Genomic DNA, 13,677 nt, shown 5'->3' with positions numbered 1-13,677 from the left:
CTTCTCCGCTCATCTAAACTTTGAATATTTATAACTACATACTACTCGCCCCAAATTTGATTTTCATGTATCAAAATACTAAGAATTATATTCTGCTTTGGAATATAAAATTAAAACCCTATGTTGTCGTTCAAAAAAGTAAAAAACTTAAAAAATTATACGAATAAAAAATATTTAAAAATATAATTTTTTAAGAAAAACATTGTTTTATAAGCGACTTGAAACTATGTAAAAAAATATTTTCAAAAAAATTTATACTTTTTGAAATAATGAGTGTTCTATGATAAAAGAATCACCCAGTATATAAATATCCACATAAGACAATTTTTTTCCAGTGTACTTATTGGCATCGCTTCAGGTTTGATTTTTAATTACGCAGTGTGATCAACCGCAAATGTACCGAATGTAATATTATAATATAGTTTTTATTTAAGCACTTGAACAATGTACCTAAATACAGGATTAAATTATGTATATTATATTCAAATTCTGAATTTTAGAATTTTAAATACACGTCTTGAAGACCATATTTTTGAATACTTGAGATTTTTCGTATTTTTTATCAAATGATCTTGTGCCAATGTAAACCTCTTTTTTTCAAAAAAGAAGACCCCTTTTCACTTTTAATTATTCAGCAGATATTTTTTTTTGAGAACTTGAATGTACCTAAATCAAAATTCAAGAGAATAGTTGTGTTAGAGTTGTGTATTAAGGATAATATATGGCTATAGTAATGGGTTAAGTATATTTGGGGGCTTAGATGATTTGAAAAATTTAGTGATTACTATTGATTTATCAATATTAAATAAGGTATACATAAATATTCTAAAAATCAGAATTTGAATAAACGTAAATGGAAAAATAGTGCTGAGCGTGCTTAAAAAATTAACCTTTGTCGACACTCGTGCTGATATTTTCAAGTAAAATTACTAATACAATAATAGGCTGTTTAATTATTTAAACAACAAAGGTCTATTATAGGTGTAGACTTTCATAAATTTCCTATATAGGTACGCAAAACAAAATAAGCTTCAAAGTCTAGTCTTGATTTAAAGTCTGAAAAGATATTTCAACCGACACGGACATAAATTATAAGGTGATAAACGACCAATGTCCGATCGCAGAGTAAAAAATAATTAATGTATCGTAGAACCACAACAGACCTTCAACGGCATAGTGGCACCGCACAGGAATCCTACGCTCTGCGACGTGAGGGAAGTTACCGTCAGGAAAACGGCGAAGTAACCGAATCGCACAAGTTCCAACGATTGGCCGGTAATCGCGTACGCCGGTACGATGTAGACGAGACAACACAAGGTCTGTGACGAAAAATAAAAATATAATAACGTCGAGGTGAGTTTTCTCGAACAGTAGTTGTAGGTAGGTATCTACCTGTAGCGGTATTTCGACCAGCAATACGGATATGAAGTACGAGAAAAGCGTGTACCAACCGTTGAAGTGCTCCCTCTTCAAGATCATGTACTCCAATGGGACTGGACCAATTATGTCAGTGCGTTTAAACAAAATATATAATTAATGAGTATAATAATATAATATATTTTTACGAGTTTGAGCGCCTAAGTGATTATTAATATAAAAGCGACACTTGTATAACAATAATAATATTGTACCGTATGATTTTATTATATTAATATGCTCACAAGAAACGATGACGGCCATCAGACCGGTGTAGACCAAGAACAAATTGGAGCCGTACACGAATTTCATGTTGGCGAGCACTTGAGCAGCGTCGTTGCCCACTCCGAGGTACATGTAACTCATTATGAGGGCTACGGCCAAATGGGCGGCGATCCGCAACAGCAGGTTAGTCTGAAAAGTTTTCCAACCATGGTTATCGCACTGCGACCGTAACCGCGGTCGACAGTGAAGACGCATTCACAGCTACGCCGCGTGTGTCGTGATCAAGACACACTGCGATTGGACGTTACCAGTGTTCGGACTTATCTAGATAAATTTATCTATATGAATATCTAGATAATTATTCGTTCATCTTTTATCTTATCTAGATAAATAGTTACAAGGTATCTAAACGTTCATCTTAGATAATTTTTTTACTAATATAAATAAATTCATCTAGATACATTTTTTATTGATAAAAATCGCGACATTGTACTAAATTTTTAAATATTTATACAGATTCTCAAACAAAGTTTATGGTTTATAAATAATGTAATTATTTTTATTTATATCATTACTATTATTATTATGTTCCTAGTGCCCAACTAAAATATACCAACATTTATAACCATTTAAAAAAAAAATTGTATCTTTTTTTTTTATCTAGATAAGAAAGTATTTATCTTTATCTTTATCTAGATAAAAAAATACTTATCTAATCCGAACACTGGACGTTACTTGTTTGCATGTATCATATTGCAATAACCAAACTACAGCTAGACTTTTAATCAAATATGGTTACCAGTCGTAACCATACGGTTACCTCTCCCTCGCACGTCACAAGTAGCTGTGAATCCGGTTTAACCATTTTGTTATTCGTAGATTAAACCACGACATCGCGTGACGTTTCAGATTCGGAGTTAGGTCATTCCACTGGTCTTACAATGAGTTATTTTTTTCTCACTTAAGTAGGTATTCGAAACCTTTTTTTGTGTAAACCCTACTGCTTAGTTTTAATCAATTAAAAAAACTATTAAACACTGCATAACTCTTATATTATGTATGATGGCTGTTGCGGGCAGCAGTTAAATCATAACGCGCTCGCGACAAAAAAGTTAGCGTACTTTCCACTATATCCTACTAGTGGGTCTAACAAACAAAGGTTTAATAAACAATTATCTCACATGGTTTATAAACATAACGTGTTGAGGCTATTCATACCCACTAATTTATATTAATTTTATGCACATTGTACCTAATATGCATTACTAATTTTGTTGTTCTAGATCAGCCGCACTGATATATACACTCTTATAAACTCGAGGCGCAGCGGTTGATCTATTTTCCAACAGCAAAAATAAAAATTAAGACGACACTGTACGTTTAAATTAAATAGTTTATATTTTACTATCAATTATATTATCAATTTGAAATTATTTAAAATTTAATTTATCGATTAAAAATGTTTGGAAATATGTTACAAAATTAAAAACAGCCTAACGGTAAATAAAATTATTTTTGTGCGCACTATGAATTTCGTTTGTGAACGAGAAATAAAAACAATTCACAGCCGTTAAACTATGGCTTCAAATAAATATATATTGTGTAAATAGTCTAATCTAATTAACCATTAATATTATAATTTATGTAAATTGTTGACAATAGAGCTCAATAACTGCCTTATAACAGTATGATCAAAACTCATACACAATATATTATATTATATAGGTAATTATAACTTAATGAGCATTGAGCATACAAAATATAATTAATAACACATGATTATTAATAAATAGGTGTAGTTTGTATAGATATCTTCTTAAGCAACAGGTAAACTATTTGTTATTGTAGCTAACTATAAAGTAAAACATTTGACGCATATAGGTTGGTACAGACAAACATCCTTATTAACCTATATCTCGCGAAATGCCAATAGGAAGAATTTTAAACGAACTCGTGACTCGTGAACGACTTCAAAGTCTCAGTGACGTTAAATATAATAATATTATGACTAACAGAACTCTATCTAATTCAAATATTGGAAGTTTAAAACTTGTTTCAAATATGTAATGTTTTATACCTAAGACTAAATTTATAAATTTTATAAATCAAAATAATAACTACACCATTTTTTTATACACCATCTCCCAATGTAGCGAAATGATATAATAATATGTGTGCTGTCCGTATATAACTTTTTACCGAATTTACATAGTCACTTTATATTATAGTAGTATATGACTTATGAGTCATTATAATATTGTTTTATTAGAACCCGATAATATTCACTTAATAAGATTAAGTTCATTACATATTTAAACGACAATAGTTCCGATGTTATTATACCCACAACGTTATTATAATATCATATATTATTTACTCACTTTGTTGCGTTTGTACATGGTAACGTTTCGAAAATATAAATGATAGATCTGTACATAAAACGGGGGCTTTTTTAAAAGCTCTGTTTTATACAGCGATTGTTCGTCATTGGTATTGTTGTCTTCCTGGCCTACAAAATGAATAGATTCGCATTGCAATTTATTAATACCATCGCACTTATTATATCGATATTATTATATGTATTAAATATGATACATTATATTATTTTTATAATAAGAAAGATACACACGAATTTCTAGTTCTATTTCTTCGTGGTCTTCGTCACAAATTGTATGATACCCGTTGCGACCATTTGTGTTCGTGATTTTTGTTGTATCGAACAATCCGACGAGTACGTCGGTACCATATTCACCTATGGCCACTTCGATCACTATGAAAAATATATAATATTATGTACTCGATGATTTTTTTTTATGTATAACATAAATATGTTATGAATTAAAATGGTCGATTAACTACTAATACATATTATTTAAACTTAATAGTAAAATAATAGTAAATAATAGTAGTAGTATAATAATGTTTAGAGTAAGTGTTATTATTGACATATTTTATTGTTCTTATATGCGATTAGTATAGTTGTACATGCTTTCCAAATTTTTTTCAATATGTACCAATTTTGAGTAGTACACGATTATAAAATCATTGTCATAGTTGATACACCGACATAACAATAAATCATTATTGTGTTATGCAACATATAATATTACACTCACAAAAGTCAGCTGGATTGTGGTACGGTGGACATACGACTAACCGTTCGGCAAAGTAAGGAATGACTGAGCTGGGTGGCCCTTGGTAGATGCACCGGCCCGAGCTCAACGCATAAACTTGGTCAAACTTTTCGAACAGTAAAGCACTGGGCTGGTGCAGTGTGCAGACCATGGTACGGCTTTGATTGTGTGCTAATTCGGCCATCAGCGAAACGAATTGGCTGCAAGATTGGCTGTCTAAACCACTTCGGGGTAAAATATTTAGATTTAATACATCATGTCATATCATACTAATTATTATTACTATCATTATTATTATTAATATTATTTTTATGACGATTCGATTTGATATTATGTTTTTTGATATATTATACTTTTGTCCTATGTCTATATGGCGAACTGTTAAGAGGACGTCACACCCACGTGTCTTACGAACGTTGAACATAACAAATTTGCAGAATTGATTTTGTGATATAAGCAATTTACCATTGATATTATAGCGAATTATCAAATTAAAAATGGTAAGAATGTATCTGTGTTCTTACAATATTTTAATTTCTGAACGCAGAACGAAACATGAAAATTTTTAAATTACAATATTTTAAATACTTATAACACTCGAACAATTAAAATAATAACGTACAAACACAAATAATTTTCTCATCTTTAATAGTTTCATAATAAGTAAATTCACCATAACAATGAAACTAACTATACACTAAATTGGTTATTTCGATTACATTTTGCTGTATTGTGCGTCTGCAAAACGAAGACTAATCATGCAAGTGTTGTGCTCTATATATTACATTTTACAAAAAGACATTCTATAGCGTAAATAAAGAGAAATTTGACCCCTACCCCAGTCACGTATTCTGATCACGTAGTTGACTCGGAAGAGTATTAATAAGAGCTTAATAACTTTTTAGTTTTCAAACAACTTTTATAAACTTAAAAAAAATTTAAAAAAAAATAGAAACTGGTTTTTAATGTACCTATCCAAAACATAGCGATAAAAAAGACCTCTTGTCGGTTCGCTAAATATATTTGCTTCAATCATACAATTTAACGAATATTCTTCACTTTGGTACATAACGATAATGATAATTTAGGTACATAGAGCAGGTGTCTTACAATTTAGTAAATATATTAGTACGATGGGAATCATCCATAAACAATATCAGCCAAATAGTATTATCCGGTACTCACGAGGTGGGCTCGTCTAGGAATAATATCGACGGGTTGGTTATAAGTTCTAAGGCGATTGACAGTCTCTTTTTCTGACCTCCGGAGAGCCTTTTAGTAACGGTGTCTCCATGGATGGATAGCCCCAACGCGTCCAGCAGGTCCTCCACTTGGCTGGCTTTTGATTTCGCCGACACAGTTGTTGGTAACTTGAGGTGAGCCGCTATCGTCATTGATTCCCTGACGGTCAACAGGTCGCGAACGTAATCGTCCTGCTGTATATAACAGCTGATGTTCGCCATTTGATTTTTATCTCTTAACGAGTCGTTCAAATACACTTTGCCTGAACTTCCGCTTATCCTGCAACGTACATTTAAATCAGGTCAGCCGAACACTGACGTATTCACTGAAAATATGGTTCCGAAATATCGTGGAGCAAAATACTTCTTCGTTAAAAATAAATTGTGCGTACAATGTACGTTTTATCAATGGGTTTTAGGGTTCAGTACCCCCCCCCCCCCCCCCGAAATTTTTTACACAGTTTTTCAAACTGGAAAAATGCGTTGGAAACTTTTCAATCGCATTCAAATAAATTGTACCATGAAAAATCTGTAGAATCTGCTGAACACTTTTTATTTGTACAACGGGGCTTACAACCAAATATTGTTCAACAAATTGATGTAGGTTTAAAAAAACAGATTGAAGAAAATAAAAAAAAACTTCGTCGAATAGTTAATACTATAATAATGATGGGTAGGCAAGAAATTCCATTTCGGGATACTTCGGATTTTGGACGATTGACGGTATGCGATAGCGAACCTATAATAAACGACGGTAATTTTCGTGCAATTTTACGAATGCGTGTAAAATCTGGAGATATGGAATTAAAAAATCATATTGAAAGTAATCCAGGTAATGCACTTTATACTAACCCGGATATACAAAATGAATTTATTTCGTTATAGTATTTATAGTACGTTTTACACATTTTTTTATTTTTTTGATATATGTATTGTATATAGTTAACTTGTATACTAAAGTGTAATGAATTAAAATTATTAATGTAGAAATATAAGATAATGTACATAGTTACTTACCGAAATTTTTTAAAAAATGTCACGTTCTTAATTTAAATAATATTTTTTATAATTTCATATTTTATTACATAATATAACATTTATACTCTAACCCCCCCCCCCCCCCGAAATATTTTTTCTGGCTACGGCCTGGCGTACATTATCTATATACCAACACTACATGCGAGATATCAAGTACGAAATCACTGGGTATACTAATCGTTATATTATAACTAATTCTTAATGGAATTTTGTTTTGTCTAGGTATCTATATATAGTACAATAATCGACGTGTACCCTGTAAGTAATTTGAGCGCAGACGTTGTCCAAACTTCTTGGATTCCGACTACCGTCATGATCTTAACAATATTGAATAATATAATATATAAGTTTGGCAAGGTGAGACGCACCCATTAAAATCCAATGATGGGAAATTTCTCTTTAAAAATTAACTAGTTCAAGTTTGTCAAATTGAACTAAGGTCTAAGAGTAAATTATATTGTGTATAGAAATATTTAGGTAATTCATTTGATGATGCTGTCAACCCAATTAGGCTAATTTGAATTAAGAAGACGCTACACGGACATTTGTTTTCTCCGTCTTACAAGTGCACTTGCATATAATATGTTATACGTTACATAACAAATTTACGAGCAGCAAATTACGTTTATCTTCGTTGATTTAAAAATAAGAGTGAACCAACCTATTATATGAAACACGATGGTAAGAACATTATCTGTGTTGGTAATTCGTATGTGTGTTTTTACGATAATTCGATTTTAAGTGAGGTATGAGTAAATAATTCACGCTATACTATATACAAAAAACTTGCTAAAAATAGAACAGTCGTAAAAACCCACATACAAACATAGATAATATTCTTACCATCAAGTTTCATAATAGGTAGAATGACTCTAGTTTTTAAGCTAAAGGTGCTAAACGTAATCGGCTGAGCGTAAATTTGGTATGTTACACACGACTTGTAAGGCGGAGACAACAAATATCTGTGTACCTAGCGTCCTCTTGAGTTGTTTCTATTTATTTAACAACAGTTTAATAATAGTCAGTAATTTTTTTAATTTTCAAATATGTTCCATTCAAAATGAATGTGATAAATATATTATTTTGTATTTCAGACAAAAAGTTGAAACTTGAAAGACCAAATTGTATCTCGATCAGATGTGTAAATGTAAAAAAGATAGGGACCTGCAGCTAATATAAATTGTTACAATAAATGAAAAACTACGAGTCACCTGCTCAAAGATTAAAAACAATCATTATGCCATATAATCTTATAATATAAGATAATATTATTATGATGACTACTACATCACAAACGAATATTCACCAAGTATAAGAGTGCGTTGTGGTGACGGCTAAGGTACAGCACGCCAATCACTAAAGATAGGTACAATAATAACGAAGTCATAAAAAATATGTTTACATTAAATACTACTTTTACTATTGATAAAAATTATTTATCTTTGAAAAAAAAATTAATGTTTCAAAGTATCTCTTTAGTAGTTTAGTGTACCTATAAAACGTGTATTACGAAAAAAAAGTTTTATTTAATGCTCGAGACGTAAAATAAAAATGTGCCCATCACAATTCATAATATAAAATATTCGATAATATCCCATAACTGTATCAGGATACAAGATACTTAGATACAAAATACAATACTATCTAAAAATCTAAGTGTGAACTGGACATGAACACGTTAATTTTTCAACAAATGAATTTGAACTAAATTTATGATTAGGCAGTATCTCCGATACAAATTACTTAAATATGAAATTCTACGACTCTGTGTAAATCACACAAAATGAACCCGTTCTTCTTAGCTGTCACTGCTAAAATCGCATGGAATTCGTAAAATAATTATAAAGTGAGTGTACAGGGCCATCGCCTTTGGAAATATTTTCACCTTATAGAATCGTCACGCTGTTTGATTAATAATTATTCTTCATAATTATTACAATAACCCATACTTTTATATACCTGCAGACCGCAATGGGCTGGTTTTTATGAGTACTGTTTCGATGTATTCTCAACAGTCATCGGTATAATATTACACACCGAGGCACATGACTACGTTTATTAAAACTTTATTACTTAATGTACTCACGAGTATCCGGCGAGTACGTTGAGTAATGTGCTCTTGCCACAGCCCGACGGTCCCATGACAGCCGTTAGTTGTCCGGACCGGAAACTGCCGCCAATGCCGTGCAAAATCTCCTTTTTCACTGAAGAAACGATTACCAATATTGGTTAGACACTCGGGTAATTCAGACAATTACGGGAGATAAGTAATCTCCAAATCAATATTGTTGTTCAAACAAACAATAGGAACAATATTGTTTCATGATAAAAATAATCGTATATTATTATTATTATGCACACAACACTTTGCGAGTGACCATCGACGTGTACATGTTATATACCTATAGGAAGTATGATACACGTCACTCCCACTCACAATCTGATTATACATGCACTTTGCACATTGCATAATATGCCATAATATACCAATATTATTAGAGAATCACAAAACAATAAGATACATTGTTTTTTTGTTCAACAAATTGATGATATAATATTATATTTAAATAAGGCAAATTCGCTAAAAATACAACTGTATTATATATTTATATTATTATAATAGTGTTCCATGACGATATCGATATCTGACTATCTGAGACAATATTGTGACATGATATACAATATACAATAAAATATATGAATAATTACTATTTCTAAAAATACCGCATACACTGTGTATGCCAAAATTTCAAAATTTAAATAACAGTTTCCGTCACTGCTTGTCACCACTAATATCAAAAAAGTCGATTCCTGTTTCCGGGAAATATTAAAGTATACAGGGTGATTCATTAAGCGTAAAACACTCATTATCTCAAAGAGTATTAATGTTTTTGAAAATATTTTTTTACATAGTTTCAAGTTGTTAAAAGAACAACGTTTTTCTTAAAAAAATATATTTTTAAATTTTTTTATTCTTATATTTTTTTCAACGGCAGTATAGATTTTCAATTTAATTTTCCAAAGCAGAATATTTTTCTTAGTATTTTGATACATAAAAATCAAATTTAAGACGAGTAGTTTATGAGTTATAAGTATTTAAAGTTTAGACAAGCGGAGTAGTGGACAAACATTTTGCGGGGTAACCACATACCACTCCACTCCGTCCATCTAAACTTTAAATACTTATAACTCATAAGCTACTCGCCTTAATTCAATTTTTATGAATCAAAATACTTAGAAAAATATTCTGCTTTGGAATATGACATTAATACTATAATATGATGTCATTCAAAAAAGTAAAAAACTTAAAAAATTATAAGGATAAAACATATAATTTTTTAATAAAAACATTGTTTTTTTAACAACTTTAAACTATGTAAAAAAAATATCTTCAAAAACATTAATACTTTTTGAGATAATGGGTGTTTTACACTTAATGAATCCACGCTGTAGATACAGCATAATATGATTATTGATATGAGCTTCCAGCTCAAGCATCAGCCTCGCCATGTTTAACAACAAATGCATGCTAACCATAGTATTCGTGCTTCATGTACCGTAGTGCCTCATATAAAAACAATTATAATTGTGAAAATAAAATATCATCAGTACCGTATAGTTTTCATTAGCTGAATAATAATATTTTTTATTCGACGTACTTTATTCGTACCCACAAATAATCAAAACAAAAGGACGAGCTGAGTTGAATTTTGTATATACTTTTTCAATTACAAGTTCTCACTATTTTTAGGGATGTACAGAATCTATAAAATATTTAACTTTGAGATGAATGTATTGATTGTACTATGATTTTTTTTTGTGTATTTACACACAATATCTAGTAGAACGTTTGTTTTGATTTTCAACTTCAATATCTGTTCTTGTAGAAAAGGGAATCTAATTGGTCTTTCTGGGAGGTCAAAATTAAAAATTCCAAGAACTTATCAAAATAATAAATTCTGAAAAACAAAAGTAAATTAGGAGCAAACGTGCAGACCCAGTAATGACAAAATCGATTTCCTTATTTTGTTAATATTTTAACTCTCATGAGCAACCTATTTATATTGACATTTGACATTTTTCCTTTTCTTTTTAGTTTTTTTTCCTATAAATATGGTTACTTAAATTCGTTTTCGCTAGGTCAAAAAGCTTAAAAAAGTAATATAAGATTCCCTATAAGTAGGTTATCAAGTGACATCACTTTAAACCACTCATAAAAAACTATTCTGACTTCACTAGGTACTTTTAGATTTTGAGCGGAGCGATGAATGTATTGATTTTACAATAAGTATGAGTGGGTTTTTTTATTTCATTTTTTTTTTTGTGTCTGTCATCACTAGGGCTAGGGACATCATGCCCTTAAAAACCTTAAAATATGCATTCACTTATGCCCTAGAGAATCACAAATAGGTATGCTATTAAAATATGCATTAAAAAATAATCTGATGATTCATCATCATTTGGGGCAGTAAAACCGGTACGATTTTCTTCAACAGTATATTGTTCGATGGTAAAATTAATCTAGTTGGTGCATTCAGAAGATCGAAATTCACAACAAATTTCAAATTTCAAACGGGGGTCAAAATATAAAATTCCCAATAGTTTTTAAAAGCGTCGGGAAAACAACATAAAAATTAAGGAAAAACGGGAATTTTTACGCAAAATCAGTTTTCAACAAAATTAGAATGATTTTATTCAAGTGTCATATGCCCACCTTTTTTTAAATTTTAATTTCCAGTAAATAAACCTATGTTTAACAAATTATGATTTATGGGAAATTTTGTATCAAATTTTTAATCCTCAGGTTATGTACTTAATTAAAGATTTTATACATTTTTTACAACAAAATATTTTTTTCTAAAATGTTCATGTTTTTGATGAATTTTGTAAAAATTAGCGCTTTAACGCTTCCAAAAAAATATTGTGACTCATAAGTAGCTTTAATTTTTTTTATTTTCTGTGAAAAAACTTTAAAAGAACCTCATATTAAATATTCAACGTTTGCACTTGCACTCGAAAATTGTATTCTTCATAAACCGAAAAAATCTAAAATTTAGTCAACAATTTAAAATATCTATCTCTGTCTTCTGTGTAATTATAGCTATAATTATAGCTATAATTATTATAATATGACATCGTGTTCGACATTACGACAAATATTTTTTTTCAAATTTAATTTTTACCGCATTATATTTCTCTAAAAAAATAGTACAATCTATATTATTTGTAATTTACAAAATATCATTGTTTGTTTCACAGAGAAATGTACGGATACCTAAGTTCCCATATATTGTAAGTGCCTACACGATATTAAAATAATATTATAAAAATGATTTTAAAAATAAATTTGTTTTAATACCGGTGGCTATAATATAGCATCCTACCATTGATTATAAATACTATTCCTAATTATGTGGCTATGTATAATAATATATTTATACCTTTTTTCAAGTTTATGTAGGTATTCACGGTGTAGGTGAGACTTTCAAACGACAAGTGGACTTCGGGCTTTTTCGGGAACGATTGCAGCGCTCGTCCCGTGGTCTGCACTTCTTCGTTGTTGTTCTCGGTCCGGTGACACTTGGCGTGGTCGACCATCTCGGGAGAGAGACAGAATAACGACGCGCGGATACGGAGGAAAAATCGTGAACTTCGAGAATCGCTACCTTTACAGCATCACACACAGGCGCCGTCGCACTGTCTGCGTGTGCAGTGAAGCTCGTGAATGACTCGTTCGACGACGACGACGACGATGATTTTATTTTATTATTTCAGAAACTCGACGACTAGGGGCGCACCACCGGTGGCAATAAACAACGTGTCATCACGAGTCAGTCCGGCGTAGTCCGAATAAGGTATTATGTAATATCGAAATGGGCCCTATGTGGACGACCAGGCAGGCAGGCAAGTGGTAGGTGCAACCGTAATTATATTAATTATATATAAACGCGAAACGAGGACGGAACGACGACGACAACAACATAAAAAAAAAATCGATTTCCGCCAAAAACCCTGAACACGCGTGTTGTATAATATTATTATTATGACGTTTGTATAATATTATTATGTGTTCGGTCGGAGTGCTTTGCAAGTTTTCCGCGGCAGCGGGCGAGTCGACCGGGGGGGAATACGTTAAAACGAACTTTTCTGATGAAAATAAATGAAAACGCCAACGCGCGGTGATCGACCGTCGTCCGCCGTCGCCACTCAACTGTATGTTATTATGTTCAATGTTGTGCTTCGTGTCGATCGCGACCATTATTATAGTACTGTTCATTATACTGTACAGTGTACACCAATGTTATCGCACATTTATATCGATATATTATTATTAGTACACTATTGTTACACTGCGCGTACTATAATTTACAGCCGCACACTACGCTCGCCGCGTCGCGAGGCTTATCATGACGACCACTGCTAAATTACTAATAATATTATAATAATAATAATTAACAATTTATTATTTTTAACGATCCGGCCCAGAGACTCAAGCACCGCGTTTTCACCGAATTTCAGGGGCTTAAGTTAGCAGCTGACCTAATATCGTTGTCATATAATTTTAATTTTCAAAACGAATTTCTCCAATTTTTCGGGCCAAAAGTAATTGCAAGTGCCATAGT

At 31.4% G+C, this 13,677-nt stretch overlaps 1 protein-coding gene across 3 annotated transcripts in view; it reads right to left on the bottom strand.

The window, feature by feature from the left end:
* The window catches only part of LOC100164565 (ATP-binding cassette sub-family G member 1), a 14,227-nt gene extending 936 nt beyond the window's left edge, over positions 1-13,291 (bottom strand). The window contains exons 1-9 of one of the 3 annotated variants that reach the window (XM_001943601.5): positions 12,496-13,288; positions 9,141-9,258; positions 5,961-6,296; positions 4,758-4,999; positions 4,271-4,411; positions 4,023-4,150; positions 1,662-1,830; positions 1,393-1,493; positions 1,164-1,319 (exon numbers count right to left, since the gene is read on the bottom strand). In XM_001943601.5, the coding sequence (XP_001943636.2) occupies positions 1,164-1,319; positions 1,393-1,493; positions 1,662-1,830; positions 4,023-4,150; positions 4,271-4,411; positions 4,758-4,999; positions 5,961-6,296; positions 9,141-9,258; positions 12,496-12,652 (1,548 nt within the window). In that variant the 5' untranslated portion in view covers positions 12,653-13,288. Of the gene's footprint in view, positions 1-1,163; positions 1,320-1,392; positions 1,494-1,661; positions 1,831-4,022; positions 4,151-4,270; positions 4,412-4,757; positions 5,000-5,960; positions 6,297-9,140; positions 9,259-12,495 lie in introns of all 3 variants that reach the window. The other 2 variants (XM_029487531.1, XM_016806511.2) reach the window with 2 other exon arrangements.
* Between the last annotated feature and the right edge of the window lie 386 nt (positions 13,292-13,677).

Source organism: Acyrthosiphon pisum, chromosome A1 (genome assembly GCF_005508785.2).
Source record: "Acyrthosiphon pisum isolate AL4f chromosome A1, pea_aphid_22Mar2018_4r6ur, whole genome shotgun sequence".
NCBI lineage: Eukaryota > Metazoa > Arthropoda > Insecta > Hemiptera > Aphididae > Acyrthosiphon > Acyrthosiphon pisum.
The sequence above is the reverse complement of the archived record's forward strand: the minus strand, read 5'-3'. Positions and strand labels throughout refer to the sequence as shown.